The sequence below is a fragment of the Tursiops truncatus genome, chromosome 10, assembly GCF_011762595.2.
Source record: "Tursiops truncatus isolate mTurTru1 chromosome 10, mTurTru1.mat.Y, whole genome shotgun sequence".
In the NCBI taxonomy this organism is placed as follows: Eukaryota; Metazoa; Chordata; class Mammalia; order Artiodactyla; family Delphinidae; genus Tursiops; species Tursiops truncatus.
This window is the reverse complement of record NC_047043.1, coordinates 95,158,970-95,174,728: the sequence shown is the minus strand read 5'-3', so window position 1 is coordinate 95,174,728 and position 15,759 is coordinate 95,158,970. Positions and strand designations below refer to the sequence as shown.

The following is a 15,759-nucleotide window of genomic DNA, read 5'->3' as shown; positions in this document are numbered from 1 at the left end:
GAGTATGGTTCTTAGAAAGCTGCAGGGAAAATTCTTGTTGGCTCAGCCTGGAATACATTTCCATCTCTGACCCAGTCACTAGACACAGGGCACCAGAGCACTCTGGTCAGGCTGGGTCCCGTGCTGGATGGACCATCTGGTGTGATCAGACAAGCAGGGGTGAGTGCCACCTGTATCTCATCTTTTGTTATCAGAACAAGGAAGAAGGGAGAAGCCAGAGATGGCCATCATGGCCGATTTAGTCCTAGCAGGGCAGGTGGGCCAAGAAGGACCAGGCCAAGGAGAACTCTACTGCCTGCAAGTGAGGGTAAGGCCCAAGGATGCAGATTTTTGCGCAAGTGGTGAGAAAGCACATCGGATGGGCTGGTGGCGTCCAGAGGGTATGCCGTTCTTTGCAGCCTGGACTTGTGGCCTGGACTCATCTCTGTGACAGCATTGCAGTGGCTTCTCTTCACCTGTGTGCCTGTATCTCGTCTTGGCCCTGGGGAAACAGGCCACAGAAGGTCCTTATGAGTGCCGGCTTTGGGGTTAGAGCAACCAAAAGTTGAATCCTGGCTCTGCCACTTCCTAGCTGTACAGTGTGGGCAAGTTGCTTAACCCTTATGAGCCACCAGCCCTCGTCTGCCAGGCGGGCATAATAATAGTACCTGCCTTAAAGGTTTCCATTAGATAATATATGGAGGTGACTTTGGACAGTGTTTACCTATGGAATGTGCTCCAGAAATGCTGGCTGCAGCTGATGGAGCAGGGACCAGGTCTCACTCAGCTTTGTGTCATTAGTGCCTCGTGGAGGCTCATATGTAGTAGGCCATTCAAATAAATGCTGGTGTAAATCAAATAAAGGCCAGGTGAGGAACTGGCCACAGAGCTACAGGAAGAGGTAGTGCAGACAGGAGGATGGGTTCAGGGGCGTGGGGTTCTATGCAGACAGTGGGGTCTGGGTCCACGGGAGAGTCAGGAGGTTCAGCCTCAGGAACCAGACTCTTCGGTGACTCTCAAAGGTTGGCATGTGAGAAGGGCTCTTGTAGAAAGATCCTCTCACACATCTGGATTTGGCAGGTCTGGGATGGCTGCCTTGATGAGCACCAGGGGATACAGACGGCTGCCCCCAGTGAGACCCCACTGGTTTCTGGGTCATAAACTCAAAGGGATGGGTGAAGGGAGATGCTGTGGCCAACTGGAGAGCACAACCCCATCCGAAGGGGCCGCTGTGCTCCAAGTCGGGGCTCAGCCTCGCTGGATCTTCTAGTTTTTCAAGAGAAGCTGAAAATCTGGACTTGTAAGGGCAATTTCCTGATTTTTAAATGCTGGAAAGAGTCAGATTTTCTGAAAACACTGAATGGCCAAATAAAACGCATCTGTAGCCCAGAGAAGCTGCCACTTGGAGCCCTAAGTCTAGGGCAGCGGTTCCACCCAGGACGATTTTGTCCCCTAGGGAACATTTGGCAATGTTTGGAGATCATTTTTGTTGTCACAGCTTGCAGTGGGGTAGGGGATGCTCCTGGCATCTAGAGGTGATAGGCCAGGAATGCTGCTAAGCGTCTCGTAATGCCCAGGACCGCCCCCACCCCCATCCGAGTGACCTGGTCCTCAGGGGAGTTTAACTGTCCTTAGCCGTGGGCAAAAAAAGAAGCAGGGCCGGGGCCACCTGCCACCCAATTTTACAGATTTTTGGGTTAGAGAGACAGGGCTTTGTCCTTCCAACCCCGAAGTACCAGGGCTGAACCCTCCTTGGCCCAGTGTAATCATATTCTACAGTCTGCACACTTCCTGTCCTTGAAGGAAGCAACCCACCACCCCAACCTCTGTAGGCATGAAAGCCATGCGAGAAATGCAGACAGAGTGCGAATACACTGCCGCTGGGGTCCCCAAGGGCTGGGTGTGGTGTCTGCTGGGGATGATCAGGGTTTTAGCCTCCCCTTCATGATGGAATGTTTGGTTTGGGTTCAGTAGTTTCTGGAACTGTAGTGAGACTCTTTCCCTTCCCAACAAAACCCAACCATAAAAAATAAAATGCCTTTAGTCCTTTGCAGTTCTATTGGCTGAGCACTCACTGTGGCCAGCCCTGCCCAGGCTTGGTGCTGAGGGGGAGAGAGCAGAGACTCAGGCAGGTTCCCTCTGGTGACTTGCAGCGCCTCCATCCAATCCACCCTCTTCCACCCGTAGCTTCATCTTCCTGAAGAAGCACAGTCTGCCGTCAGACGCTGCTGCTCAAACACCTTCAGAGGCTCCCAGGTGCGCTCTGACTGAAGCCTGCACTCTGCTAGCCTCCGTGATCTGGCCCAACCTGCCTTCCAAGCGTATCTTCTGCTCTTCTGTTGCTGTGCTTCTCTCTTAGCAAACCACATTTTCCCCTATTCCCGGCCTCCGTGCCTTTGCTCAGGCTGTGCCTCCTGTCTAGAATGCCGTCTCTGGCCATCCGTGCAAGGTCAGGTGGCTCCGGTGGTGGTCCCTCCAGCCTCTTCATCCCTGCTTCCCACATCGCCTCCTCTTTCACTCTTTTGCAGCCTTTTCTGCCTCATGCCTTAGAATTATTTGGTTCTTGACCCTTGATCCCACCAAACTGGGAAGAGTTAATAAAAAATTCAACTTTGAATTCCCTTTTCTGGGCAACTTCCTAGCCTTGCCCCTGGCATCCAGTGGGTATTGATTCAGCCTGTACCACTGTTTCCCAAGCTCTTTGCCTGTGCCTGGTATGATACCAGTGCTGTCATGTGCGTCATCTTTTTTCATCCTTACAGGGACTTCATGACACTTGTGACATCGTCCCACTTTTACAGATAAGGAAACTAAGTCTTAGAGGAACTGTCACTGGATTCATTCATAGGTTCACTCAACAAACATACTTAATGAACACCCACTATGCGACAGGCTCTACGGCTTGCCGGGAAGAGTGGGGAGGTGAGACATTGCAGATTGGGTACCTGGGAAGCTGACTCTGAGGCCTGAATTTAACATCTTAGCAGAATGATTAGGGAGTGTATTTGGGATCCACCCCCTAGGGAGGGCGGGGGAGGAAGCTGAGTGAAGCTAAGCTATAGTGCAGGCAGGCTTACTTAAGGTCTTAGCCAGCCCTACGGGGAGTTCTAAAGAGAGCACAACCCTTTAGAGCTGTCCAGGTTGAGACAGGAGAGACCAGCCTCTATGCCCCACATAGATCCATCTTTGGATGAGGTGTCGGTCTTTGGAGGGCTTGTCACCACATCCTCTGATGCCATCCCTGAAGCTTTCTCTTGGCTGGGGGCTGTCTGCTGCCAGCCGTCCCAGCAGCTGGGGGATATGAGCATCTACCACCAGACAGAAAGTCTCTTTGCCCTCATGGGGTTTACCTTCAAGTGGGGGAAACAAATGACAAATGAATAAACAAGTAAACAAGCAAGATCACTGCACTTCCCTTTATAAATGCAAAGAAGGACAGTAACGGGCACTCATTTTACAGGCGCGGAAGCGAAGATGCTGAGAGGTAAAATGGTTTAAAGTCCTGTCTCCAATCCCGGTCTCTGTGGCTCTGAAATTCAGCCCTCTCCACCCCATAACCAGACCTCTGCCAGTTGTATGGAGCCTTGAAAGTCAAGCTAAAGAGCTGGGTCTTGATCCCATAGGCACTGAGGCAGCCTTAGAGGGACACAGTAAAATGCATTTCTAGGAAATGACATTGGAATGGGCATGCAGAATCGGGAACCAGAGTCAGGACTTCGTTGAGGGGCGGCTTCACGAATCTGGGTCCTGCAATGATGACATTGCTTGCTCTGGGACTGGTGATGGGAAATGCATCCATTAGGTTGCTTTGGGCTGCCAATGGCAGGAAACCCAGCTTTAAGTAGCTTAACTAGTAAATCCACAGAAGTAGAAGTTCACCGGGAGGCAGGCTGTGGGTTCAGTTCAACCAGTTTCTCTGGAGGTCATTAGCAGCTAGGTTTCTTGTTCTGCCACCCAAGGCAGCTTCCTCTCCTGGTCCTAAGAGGCCTGGTGGGAGCCACTGGGGCTCCATGCTTTTTTGCTAGCACTCAGTAGGAAAGCTGAAATTCCCCTCAACCTTCTAAGTCCTCTTCCATGCAGTTGTCAAATACTCACCCCCAGACTAACAACACATACAGAATCTACCATCTTGAGTCGGGATGGGGGTCAGCGATGTCCTGGAAAGAATTTGGCTGGAGGGATGAAAGCAGGGCCAAATTCACGTCTCTGTTAGGAAGCAGGAAGGGCAAGAATGGATAGTGGGGAGGGAACGGGTATAGCCTGCTGCAGAAAACAAAGGACTGGGTGGTTCGAAGGCAGGATGCACTGACAGGTTGGATTGAGGACGGGGGATTTTTTAAAAAGTGTCAAAAATAGCTCCAAATTTCCAGTTGCCATGTCTGGGAAGATATTATCCCATTGACTGAACTTGAGGAGATGGAGGAAAAGTCACAACTTTGTTTTGGATAATTTGAATTTGATGTGATGAGGCGCCATCCAAACTGTACTGTTTTGCAACAGCTGAAGATATGGGTCTTTGAGGTCATGCAGGATGGAGCCCGAGAAGTGGGAGCTGAAGTCAGCAGTGCGTGGGGAGCCGGCTGGGGCTGAGCTGAGAAGGCTGGACTCTTCCGAGCAGAGCTGCTTCTAGAAATTTTTCTGACAGGGGTCCCTGCCCACGTGCATGGTGACAGAGTACAGTGATGTTCACTGTCTCATTGTTTGGAATATTAAGAGACTGGAGACAACCTGCTAGTTAATTAGTTACGATACATCTGGTGTATGGAACCCCGAGCAGCTATTAGAAAAAGAGGATGCAAGAGCTACGTGTCCTGTCAAGGAACAATCTCTCAGTTATATTGTTAGGTGGAAAAAAGCAAGAAACAAAGGCTTGTATAGAATACTTTCATTTGTGTTAAAAAAAAACCAGACACTATCCAACTGTATGCATGTATATTCATCGACTGTTTCTGGAAGGTATCAGAAGAAACTTAATAGCACTTGCCTCTGGGTGGGGTTCTGGGAGCCCAGGACACTTACTTTTCACTTTTTACCTTGCTGACTGTTAGAGTTCCTTTAACCGTGTGCATTTATTACCTATCAAAAAAGTTGGATCATAAAAACAAATACGTGAGAAACTGAATCTTGGGTGTCAGAGATGTTGGCCAGACCGAGGACCAAGAGGAGGCCATTGGAGGGTGTCAGAGAGTCCGAGGCAAATGTCAGGGGGAGGGGCCACAGGTGAGGCTGAGGTACCGGCTGAGACTCAGGGAGAATGGAAGGAGATGGGGACAGCTCCTTGGGCTCATCGAGCACCTCTGTAGATGCCCAGGATGCTACCGAAGATTCTCCCGGAGCTCTGCACAGAAAGTTCTGCCGAGACTCTACTGTGCTTTTGGATTGGGTCTCCTTGCTTTAGTCGCCAGAGCTGGAGGGAGGTCTAAACAGATCTCTGCAATTGCCCTGGAGTCCTTGCTATCTCTTAGGAGATCTAAGAGATCTCCTGTAGGGACTGCCTTCACATGGGTGATTCTTGGCCATCCAGGGCCAGAAGCTGAGAGGAAGGCAGTGGGCCAGGTGAAGAGCCTGGGAAGGCATCATGTCTGATACTGAGCCTTCCTCAGCGACCTCAGAGTCCGGGGGCTCTGACCTGTGAAGGAGCCAGAGGAAGGCCAGTCAGCCGCTGGCCATGCTTGAGGCTGAGGGAGCTGAGAGAGAGGACAGGATGACTCAGCTGTCAGGGGCCAAGAGCAGGGCTTCCATTGTCAATACAGAAGTTTCATATGATGGCCTGGGCAAACAGGGAGAGCATTTCCCCTCCCCCTAATAATAATAATAACACAGTCATCCCTCAATATGGGGGGGGATTGGCTCCAGGACCCGCCCCCCCCCACGTGATACCAAAATCCAACAATGCTCAAAGTCCCTTGTATAAAATGGCATAGTATTTGCATATAATTATGCACATTCTCCCATATACTTTAAATCATCTCTAGACTACTTATAATACCTAATACAGTGTAAACACTATGTTAATAGTTACAAATACACTGTAAATGCTATATGTAAATAGTTGGCAGTAGAGTACAAGACAAATTCAAGTTTTGCTTTTTGGAACTCTCTGGAATTTTTTTTCAAATATTTTCTATCTGCAGTTGGTTGAATCCTTGGATGCAGAACACATGGATATGGAGGGATGACTGTAATAATAATAATATGCAAAATAACAGAATCCTGGAATCTTCAGGCTGGAGGGAACCTGGAGATAATTTGTCCGTTGTTTTCTGACTCATGTCCCTCAATATACTAAATATGTATGTCACTTCATTGTTTGGATTGAGGTCAGCTAAACTTGCACCCTACAGCCCCAAAATCCATGCACGTGAGGGCATGAAAGCCTCTGAAAAGTTCTGCAGTAAGAAGACCCGCCTCATTTTGTTCAAGGAGCTTTCTAAAGTTTTTTATTTTATAGATGTGAGAACTTAGGTTCCAAGGCCATGTGACTACTCGGCAGCGCAGCCAGGCAAGAACGCCGACCCCCTGCCTCAAGCGCCAGTGGGCTGTCTGTTTACCTGAGCTGCTCACTGAATTGAGAGGCTAGATCATTATTTCTCATACTGGGTTCTTTGGAACCCCAGTCTCATGAGATGTTAGTGAGTATTGAGCTAGGGACACACACTCTAGTCACATCAGCTGAAGACACCCAGAATTACAGAAAGCTGAACAGGTTGATTGGCTGTGGGGCTTCTCAGAATCTTTAATATGGTGTCTCTGTGAAACATCAAGGTAAGGAGGGGATGTGTAGGGTTCCCCAACTTATATGGCCCAGGAATTCCTGTTTTAAGGAGCCACTCTCTGTGGATTTGTTCTGTGGATGTGAGTTGAGGTATTCAGGTCTGGGTCGATGAAGTTTATGTCATTTTCTGTACCCCTTTCCACCCCACCCCAAGCATTACTGCCCTTTCTGTGTTGAAGAGGAAATTGGTCAGTGCAGCCAGCTCCCTTCTGCCCTTCTGACGCTTGTTCTTCCATATTCCAGAGCAAGGAGATCGGCCTGCAGATGCATGAGGAGCTCCTGAAGGTCACCAATGAGCTCTACACGGTGAGTCTCGCTCAGGCTCCGCTGCTGTTTGGGATTGGGCCCCCTTTCTTCTGCACCCAGCACAGGGGGGTGGCTGACCAGAGATCTGGGGTGACCCTGGGCCTTTTTGCTGTGTCTTTTGCCTGAGTGACAGTGGGTCATCACGATGGGATGTAATGACTCACAGCCCCAGCTTCTGATTCAGTACATTTGGGGAGGGGCCCCGGGTATGTTTAATTTGTAAAAGTTCACAGAGATCCAGATTACCTGCCAGCTGTGGGAATGTATTACCTCCCAAACCTGAAGACGCAAAGCTGGAGTGGAGAGAGCGCGGGTCAGGTAGGACAGGCTGAAGCTGAGGCCCGCTCCTTACTGACTGTGGGACCTCAGGCGGGCAGGTAGCTCATCTGGGTCTCAGTATTCTCATCTGCAAAATGGAGCACTCTTCTGAGGGTCACGTGAGGGGCAGAGGGTAGGGGTTGGGGGGTGGATGAGCATGCCTCACCATCTCAGGGGAATAGTTTCAGAACATCACAATTTGGCCCAGAACTGACCTTGTTCCCTGCTTAGAGGCAAGATCTAACTGGGTTTGGGATGGGTGTTAGAATCTGAGAAAGTGAGTGGATGGGGAACACAAGCACAGTGGTTATAGTGAGGGAAGTTACAGCCTGTGCTTTGAGGAGCCATGGGCTTCCGTGGGGAGGAGTGAGGAGAGGCCCAGTGACAGCCTGGGGGAGCAGGGTGGGGAGGCCCAGCAGACAGAACTACAGGCCCACCATTCCTAAGGCAATCAGGCCAGAGAAAAACTGTTATGTTTTAAGTATGTGGAGATTCCTCATAAAGCTTCTCATTAAAAGGGGAGGATTCTGCTGCTAAAATTATATTTGAAAAGCTCTGGTATGAGGGGAAGAAGAGCAGGTTGTAAGAGGCCCCTCTCTTTGGTATTGTTATCTTTCTAAGTCCATGTTCTGTGCAACCAGCAGGTGGTAGACTTCTCAGGGGCCAAGAACCTTTGCCCAAGAGCCTGTACTTCAGGTTGGAAGTCCTGCCTCAGACTCCAACCAGCTATGGGACTTTGGGCCAGGCATTCGATCTTCTGGGCCTCAGTCTCCCAATCAGTAAAATGGGGGTGAGAGTTCCTAGAGATTAGTCTATAAAAGTTGAAACACACATTTCTGTGATTCCAAGTTAAGGAGAAAAACTCGCACCCTGACAGTTTTTTAATGGATCGTTGCTTGGGGTAAAGGAAGCACTGCTGCTGGAGAAAACATATGACTTTGAGTCAGATTGGACTGTGGGGAAATCACCTTGTGGTTTACAGCACAGACTCTGGAGCTGGAGACCTGGATTCAAATACAGTTTATAAATAGAAATAATAATACCTGCTTTTTACACCCCCTTGTGAGAATTAAAGGGGATCAGATATGTAAGCATGACCAGGACAAAGAGAACCAAGAGGCGCAGCGTATCAGAGGTTCCCATGGTCCCTTCACCACTGCTATCTCCACCTCCCTGGCGAGTGTGAAGTGGACTGTCTGTTCCCACTTTAGCACCCGGTGGAGAAGCCGGGTGGTAAAGGGGCAAGGCTGGGAACCAGATGAGATGTTTCTCCTCAGAATTCTGCAGAGGGTTTGTTCCCCTGTTGAGGACCTTTTCATGTTTCTCAGGCACTTCACCTCCACAGTGTTCCAGCAACTGGGTCCACATCCAGGACCCCAGCCACTCCCACCCAGATCTCTAAGCTTTCCTCTGGGCTCCAGCTGGGCTCCCCTCCTGGGTGCTCTCTGTTCACCCCAGATTTCTCCCCTCTTGGCTCCTTTACCCCTGTAGATTCCCCGGCCTATAGCCACCCTCTTTCTTCCTCTGCTTGTTTGAGTCATACTCAGTTTTCAAACCCAGACCAAACTCCACTACCTTGAGCAAGCCGTCACCGCTGGGCCTCAAATTCCTTTGGCAGTTTAAAAAAACCCCTTATGTTATCTTGAATGTCTCCACCCTGTCTCTTCCGTTGGCACGTACACTCCCTGGAGTCAGATCTTGGTGAGAAGCACTGCGCTTAGGGCCCAAGGCCTCAGTTTGAACCCAGCTGTTTTGTCTTGGGCGAGTCACTTCAACTCTCAGTGAAATGTGGGCTGGAAATAGAAGCTTTCTCCAGTTTGTAGGCTGGATAGGGCAGGAGGGTCAGGGAGCAGGAGGATGACACTGGTGCCCACACACGGGTGTCCCTGCTGGCCATGGGGCAGGGTGGCTGGACAGAAGTGACACTGGCCTTAGACACACAGGCCAGGCAGGCAGGCTGGTCCCTGCTTGCCATCTCCCAGCAGCCTGGCAATGGCCTTGGAGCTGGTGGGGAAGGAAGGGCCAGCCCCTCCCCACTGTCTCCTTTTGCCATGTGCTGCAGAAAAGTGAGAACACGGTGGGGCCAACAGCACCCCCTGCCCCCCACCAGGTCATTCGCTGCCTGCACTGAGTTTTCAGTAGTTGCCCAGAAATTCATTTAAATTCAGATATTTGGGGCTGCCTTCTGTGGACTTAGCACCACAGGAGACATAGCAGCCGGCCGTGAACATTTCAAGAGTTGGTATTTGAAGTGTCTTGTACATCCTTGGTGTTCCCAGGGTACTTGTTGAAGGAGGGAGGGAAGGATCTATGAATAAGTGAAAGAAACTGGTTTTGCCTGCAAGGAGTTTAGAATCTGTGCAGGGAAATGAGAGTAAACTTGTGAACTGGTGATATCACCGCCTAAGACAGAGCCTAGCGTGTGCTGGATACCTGGACTCGGAGGGAGGGCACCTAGACTGTGAGCCTGGGGAAGCTGAGCCAGGTTCTCTACAGCTGTCCCAGTAGGGCAGTGCTGGCACACAGTAGGCAATCAATACATATTCACTGAGCGAAGAAATGAGGGGTAGAGTTTGTGCATGTGTGAGAGATTGACTGAGGGTTCAGAAAAGGGCTGGGGCTACTGTGATCAAAGGTGAGTTCTGGGCCTGGTGCCTTTGGATGGGTAGGAATTAACAAAGCACAGGGGGACAGAGGAAGAGAAAGGGAATTCTGAGCAGGAGAGACAACACAGGATCATGGCAGAGCAAACCGATTACAGAGGGAGGTGGGTTTGAATTCCTGCTGCACCACCTCCCAGCTTGGCCAAGTCAAATATCGTCTTTGGACCTCAAAACAAGTATAATAATAACAACCATGGCCAGAATGTATCTCACACTGTATTAGATACTTTATACACATTATTTAATTGACACACATTTTACAGATAAAGAAACTGAGGCACAAAGAAGTAAAGCCTGGCTTAAGGCCTTTGTATCAGTTATCAACTGCTGCATAACAACTTCTGTCAAAACTCAGTGGCTGAAAACGACAAGCATTTTATTCACTCGAGATTCTGTGTGTTGGTGATTTGGGCTGGGTTCAACTGGGGCCACTGATGTGGCTACAGTTTCCTGGCCATTGAAAAAAAGAGCCCCAAATGGGAAAACCCCAGTGCGGTTTCAAGCCTTTGTTTGTGTCACATTTGCTAATATCTCATTCCCCAAATCAAGTCACACAGCCAAGCCCAGAGCTGTGGGATGGAGAAGTAAACTGCTTGCGAAGTGACGATGCAAAGGGGCATCCCTGAGGCCATCGGGCAACTACTGTGGCCGTCTTTGCAAACAGTCCACCACAGCACCCAGTTGCTGAGGACGCTCTGGACCCCAATGCCACGCTTCGTTACTAGAGATTTGCTTTGAGCACTTTCTGGTTACCGTGCCTTGTTATGCAAGCCTTTAGATGCTCCCTCCTCCCCCAGCCCCGGCGTCATGACCACAGGGACTAAAGAGGAAATGATGTAGAGAAAGGACTGTCCAGTAAGCCCCACGTTTTTTCTCTCAATGTTTTTTAGAGGAGGTGGTACTGGGCATAATGATGATAGAGATGAATGCTTACTGCCACCTGTCTCCTACTTTAGGGAAAAGGCTTGTCTCCACCTGGGACCAGGAAGGACACAGAGAAGACGGCAGGGCTGGGCATTTTGTAGGTTCATTTGTTCGTTGGTTCATTCGTTCATTCACTCAACAAGGTTTCCCTCTGCCCAGTCCTCATCACCTTGAGGTGCCTTCCTTTCTAAAACATGCCAGTGCTTACACACACACGCACACACACACACCCCACACACACCCCACACACCCCCACACACACCCCCACACACACCCCACACACGTCACACCTCACGTATTTTTCCCTAGACTCCCATCAGCCTGACACAATATATAGCTCTTGATCATCGTGTATTGACCTGAGAGGAAAGAAGGGCAGAGGGTGAGAATGTGGGCCAGTGTGCCAGTCTTTGCTCCAGAAGAAGCAAAACCAAAACAAAACAATAACAAAGCACTCTGTTTTCATTGTTCAGCTAAAACTACGTTCAGATTTTCAATATAGTTCTAGATCATGAAATGCACCTGTTGTGCTTTGCACTGACAAACATTGTAGCATCTGCCACCGGGCCCCTCCTGCTGGGCTCAGTAGCCCTGCTCCAGGCTCTCCCAGGCAGGGCTGCTGGGCCTGTCTTCCAAGCCCAGCACTGCTAGTGGGGCCCCTGAGACTTGGTTCAGGGTGACGTGGAGGGGGCCTGAGGAGCATCCACACCAACTGCTGCTGGTGACAGGTAGACGCCAATTGGAGTAATGAATGGGCTCTACCTTTTACCTACTCCAGCTTTGACTTGATTGTGCGCTGGGCTCAGGGGTATGAAATCAACTCTGGGCCCCCAGGCAAATTTTTGCTAAGGTGTCTCCCTCTTGATGACCACTCTCAGGGATGCAGTGGTGGAGAGAGCCTGAGATGGGACCCAGCAGCATGGGTTCTGGCCCCAGCTCCCTCCCAGGCTCACTGTGTGTCTTCCTGGACTGACATCTGTCATCACTGAGGTATAAACACTGAGGTTTCATCATGTCACTGGGCCCTATGCCATTTACTTAATAATTTTCTTTAAATTGACTCCTTTGTAAAAAAAAACCCTCTCCCGGTCATAATTAATGCATGGGTAAGCAGCCTTGTGTACTGGAAATAGCACAGGTTTCAGAGCCAGATGGACCTGGGTTCAAGGCGCTGTCACTTGTTAAACACGCTGAGCCTCAGCTCCCTAGAATATGGGAGTGTCACCACCTCATCTCTCTGGATTCTAAGAGTGAGTGGCATAGAGTATAGCACAGTGCCTGGTGAACGCCAGTGTTAAATCATTGTGTGTTTTATGAAAGGGTGAAGCATAAATATTTTTCATTTATGCTTCTAAATCTTTCCTCTCTCCTCTCCCCTACAATGCCACTAGGCCAGCCCGAGCTCTGAGAATATTTTGCCTAAAAAAGTTCAGCCACCTCCTGATCGCTCTCCTATCCTCCAGGCTTGCCGTCTATTACACGTTACATACTCGAGCCAGTATTTTTCCTTTTTAAAAAATTGTTGAATATTTAAAGTTAGAAATAGATAATGCATGCATTTTGTAAAAAACCCGATAAACAGTACAAAAAGATACATAGTGAGAAGTATGTCTCCTGCTGCCCACCTCTCCCCCTCCTCCCCTACAAGCCTGGTTACTAGTTTCTAGTTCAGCTGGTGGCTCCTTGCGGAGATATTTAATTCATCACTAAGCATACATGGACACACATATCCCGCACAAGTGGCAACAACTGGGCCTACTGTTTTGCATCTTGCTTTTGCGGTTATGTTTTGGAGATTGTTTCATATCACTAATAATTAGAGCCTCCACTTTTATATGGTGATTACCACGTGCTGGGCACTGGTCTAAATGCCCAGTGTCTTAATTCGTTTCATCCTCTGTTCACTTTTGAGGTAGGTGGTAGTATTACCACCCCATTTTAGAGATGAGGGGTGCGAGGCACAGAGAGACTGGGTAGCCAGCCCAAGGTCACCCAGCGGGGGAGTGGCGGAGCCTGCTCCAAGTCTACTCCCAAAAGCTACTTACATAAATACATTCAACTAGTTATATAAACATACACATATAAATTACTTATATATATATATATTTTGGAAGGAAATGATACTTCACATTAGCAAATGAAAAACAACTTGGTATAAATAGAAAGGTTCCATAAGCTAAATGAAGAAAAAACAGGGTTAATTCTTGCCAGTGCCTTCAAAGCAGGCATTAGACATGAGAGCACCAAACTGAGTTTTTCCTCCCGATACACTCAGAAGGATTCCAAGAGAACTGAAAAGGCGTAACACCTGAAATCACCTCAGTAACACAAGCGGTTCCCGTCACACACTTTGGGAAACACTGACGCAGTGCCAGTTAGCTGGGCTCTGGTCCTCGATTTCCCCATCTGCGGCATGAAGGCACGAATCTAGAGGAACTCTGAGGCTCCTCTCAGGCTTGTATCTTCCTGCCACGCCGCCCAGGGAGGGAGACGAGGGCGCGTCTCTGACTCAGGGCAAGGCAGGCCCTGCTGGACTGTCACAGCTGCTGGCCAGGGCGTATGCCCAGTGTCATCTAGGAATGGTGGTGGTCCTAAGAAGAATGGGGGGAACAAGCTTTCCTTCTAGACAACCTCCTTCCCTGCCTCAGCTCTCCTGCGTGGACATTCCTTCACTCACTCAGCAGACGTTTACTGATCATCATTGTGTCGAGAGCATGGGATGTGGCTACGCCATGTGACAAGTGTCAGTGGGGATATGGACACGGTGTGAATGGAGAAGAGATGGCATTGGATTTGGAGCTGAATGACAGTGGAGTTTCCCAGGTGGAGAGCAAGGCAGAGAAGCAGGAAGCCGGGTACGGGGAGCAGCCCCTGTTCAGCCGGTCAGTGTTTGTGAGTCAGGCACTAAGTGTGGCCAGTCGAGACCAGGATTGATCCTGGGTAGTGGGGAAGCTAGCGGGGAAGGAAGTCTGCCTTTTGGGACTCATTCAGTAGCAAGAGACGGAAAGCCAGGAAAACCTGACATATCTAAAAATGGCAATTTATTGAATCTCGGAGGCTGACACACTTGTTTCATTGTCTGTCTCCCCAGTAGAGTGAATAATCTGAGGGCAGAGGCCCTATCTGCCTTCCACGCAGTACTGTTGGCAGCACCTGGTATATCATACCTGCATGTAATAAGCTGTTCAATAAATATTTAATGATTGAAGGTGTAGCCACTCCGCCCACCAATACACTCACCAGATCAGAGGCAGCAGAACTGCGTCTCCTCCATTTTATCCTATTCCCTCCCTCACTTTTCCTTCTTCCTTCTTCCTTCTGTCTTCCTTCCCCCTCCTTTCCTTTCCCTCCCTCCCTTCCCTCCATCCTCCCCTCCCTTATTTGGTGTTGTTTTCCTCTGCAGGAGGCTTCTCCCCTGTGGTGACAAAGTTGGCCCAAGTCCATCCCTCTTCCCCACCCTCCCAAGCTCACTTTCTATCAGCTCAGCGCCCCCTAGTGGAAAGTGAACACTCCCTTCCTGGTGTTTCCAGCGGAAGCCCAGGGCTGTCTCTAATTGGCCTGCGTGGGGTCCCATCGCTGTGGCCAGATTAACATCATGCATACTGATAGGTCAGGCCTGGGTCGGCTGCCCTGTACCCAGGGATTGGGGGGTAGTGTCAGTTTCCCATGAACCACATGGAATGAGAATGGTGGAGCGGAATTTGGGGGATTTCCTCAAAGAAAATCAGGAAGATGTTCCAGAAGGAGGGGGACTGGATGATCCTACGCAGAGAGCAACAACAGATGTCTGCTGAGGGGGAGGAGCTCAGGAAGGAGGAGAAAGTGGCTCCATTGGCTGGTTTGCAAACAAACACCTGATGTTCTACCTGTAAGCTGTTCCTCAAACCTGTTTGGCTCCTGCTTCTAATGGGCTTAATGCTGACACTGCTTCCTTTGTCTGGAATAATCCATCCCCACCCCAGTCCCTGTTCACCTAGCTAATAGCTACTCTTCCTTCAAGGTTCAGTTTAGATATCACTTCCTCAGGAAGCCTTCCTTTAGCACCCTGTACCCCCCTCATCCGTGCACTTATCACACCCTGTGATAATCACTTGCATAACTGTCTGTGTCCCTACTAAGGTGTGTATTCTGTGAGGGCAGAGACCATATCTGCCTTCTACATTGTAGTGTTTCCTATAATGGCACCGAGTGCAGTAACTAGCACATAATGAACTGTTCAATAAATATTAAATGATTGAAGGTGTAGCTGTTGCCCTACCCCCAAATATATTCAGCAGAGCAAAGGCAATAGAATCTACCTCCCCTGTTTTATCCTCCCTCCATCCCATCCATCCACCCACCCACCCACTTATCTATCCATCCATCCACCCACCCATTTATCCAGCCAGCCAGTCAGCTGTCGTCCACTCATTCATGCAAATATATATTGCTACTTGCTGGGTGCCAGTCTCTGCCCTAATACAGGGATTATGATCATGGACAACGTCCTGGCCCTCATGGACTTTGCACTGTAGTTGGGTGAGACAGTTTATAAACGTGCAAATGGAATAAGACAGTGATTATAATTTCTACAGAGAACGTAGGCCACACAGAGTGTGGGCGCTCAGACTGAAGTTTGGGTACTTCAAGGGTGTCTTTGTCATGTCCTGGCCCAGGGTCTCACCTCATACACAACTGTTGTGTGGCCTAGGGATGGCCCTTCCTGTGGGGTGGAGGAAGTGTACATGGACTGCATTGTTGAGAACCTATTTTCTAAAAACTGATCCTTTTCCTGCCCCAGCATGTCCCTGTATT

The 15,759-nt window shown here is 49.5% G+C and overlaps 1 protein-coding gene across 6 annotated transcripts in view; it reads left to right on the top strand.

Annotated features, from left to right (window-relative positions):
- Positions 1–15,759, top strand: part of SRGAP3 (SLIT-ROBO Rho GTPase activating protein 3) — a 251,994-nt gene that overhangs the window by 152,748 nt on the left and 83,487 nt on the right. For all 6 annotated transcript variants that reach the window (XR_002178216.3, XM_073787605.1, XM_019944655.3 and 3 more), the window contains exon 4: positions 6,998–7,060. Coding sequence is in view for 5 of the 6 variants with exons in the window: in XM_073787605.1 (XP_073643706.1) it covers positions 6,998–7,060 (63 nt within the window). In the remaining variant the exon portion in view is untranslated. The remainder of the gene's footprint in view (positions 1–6,997; positions 7,061–15,759) is intronic.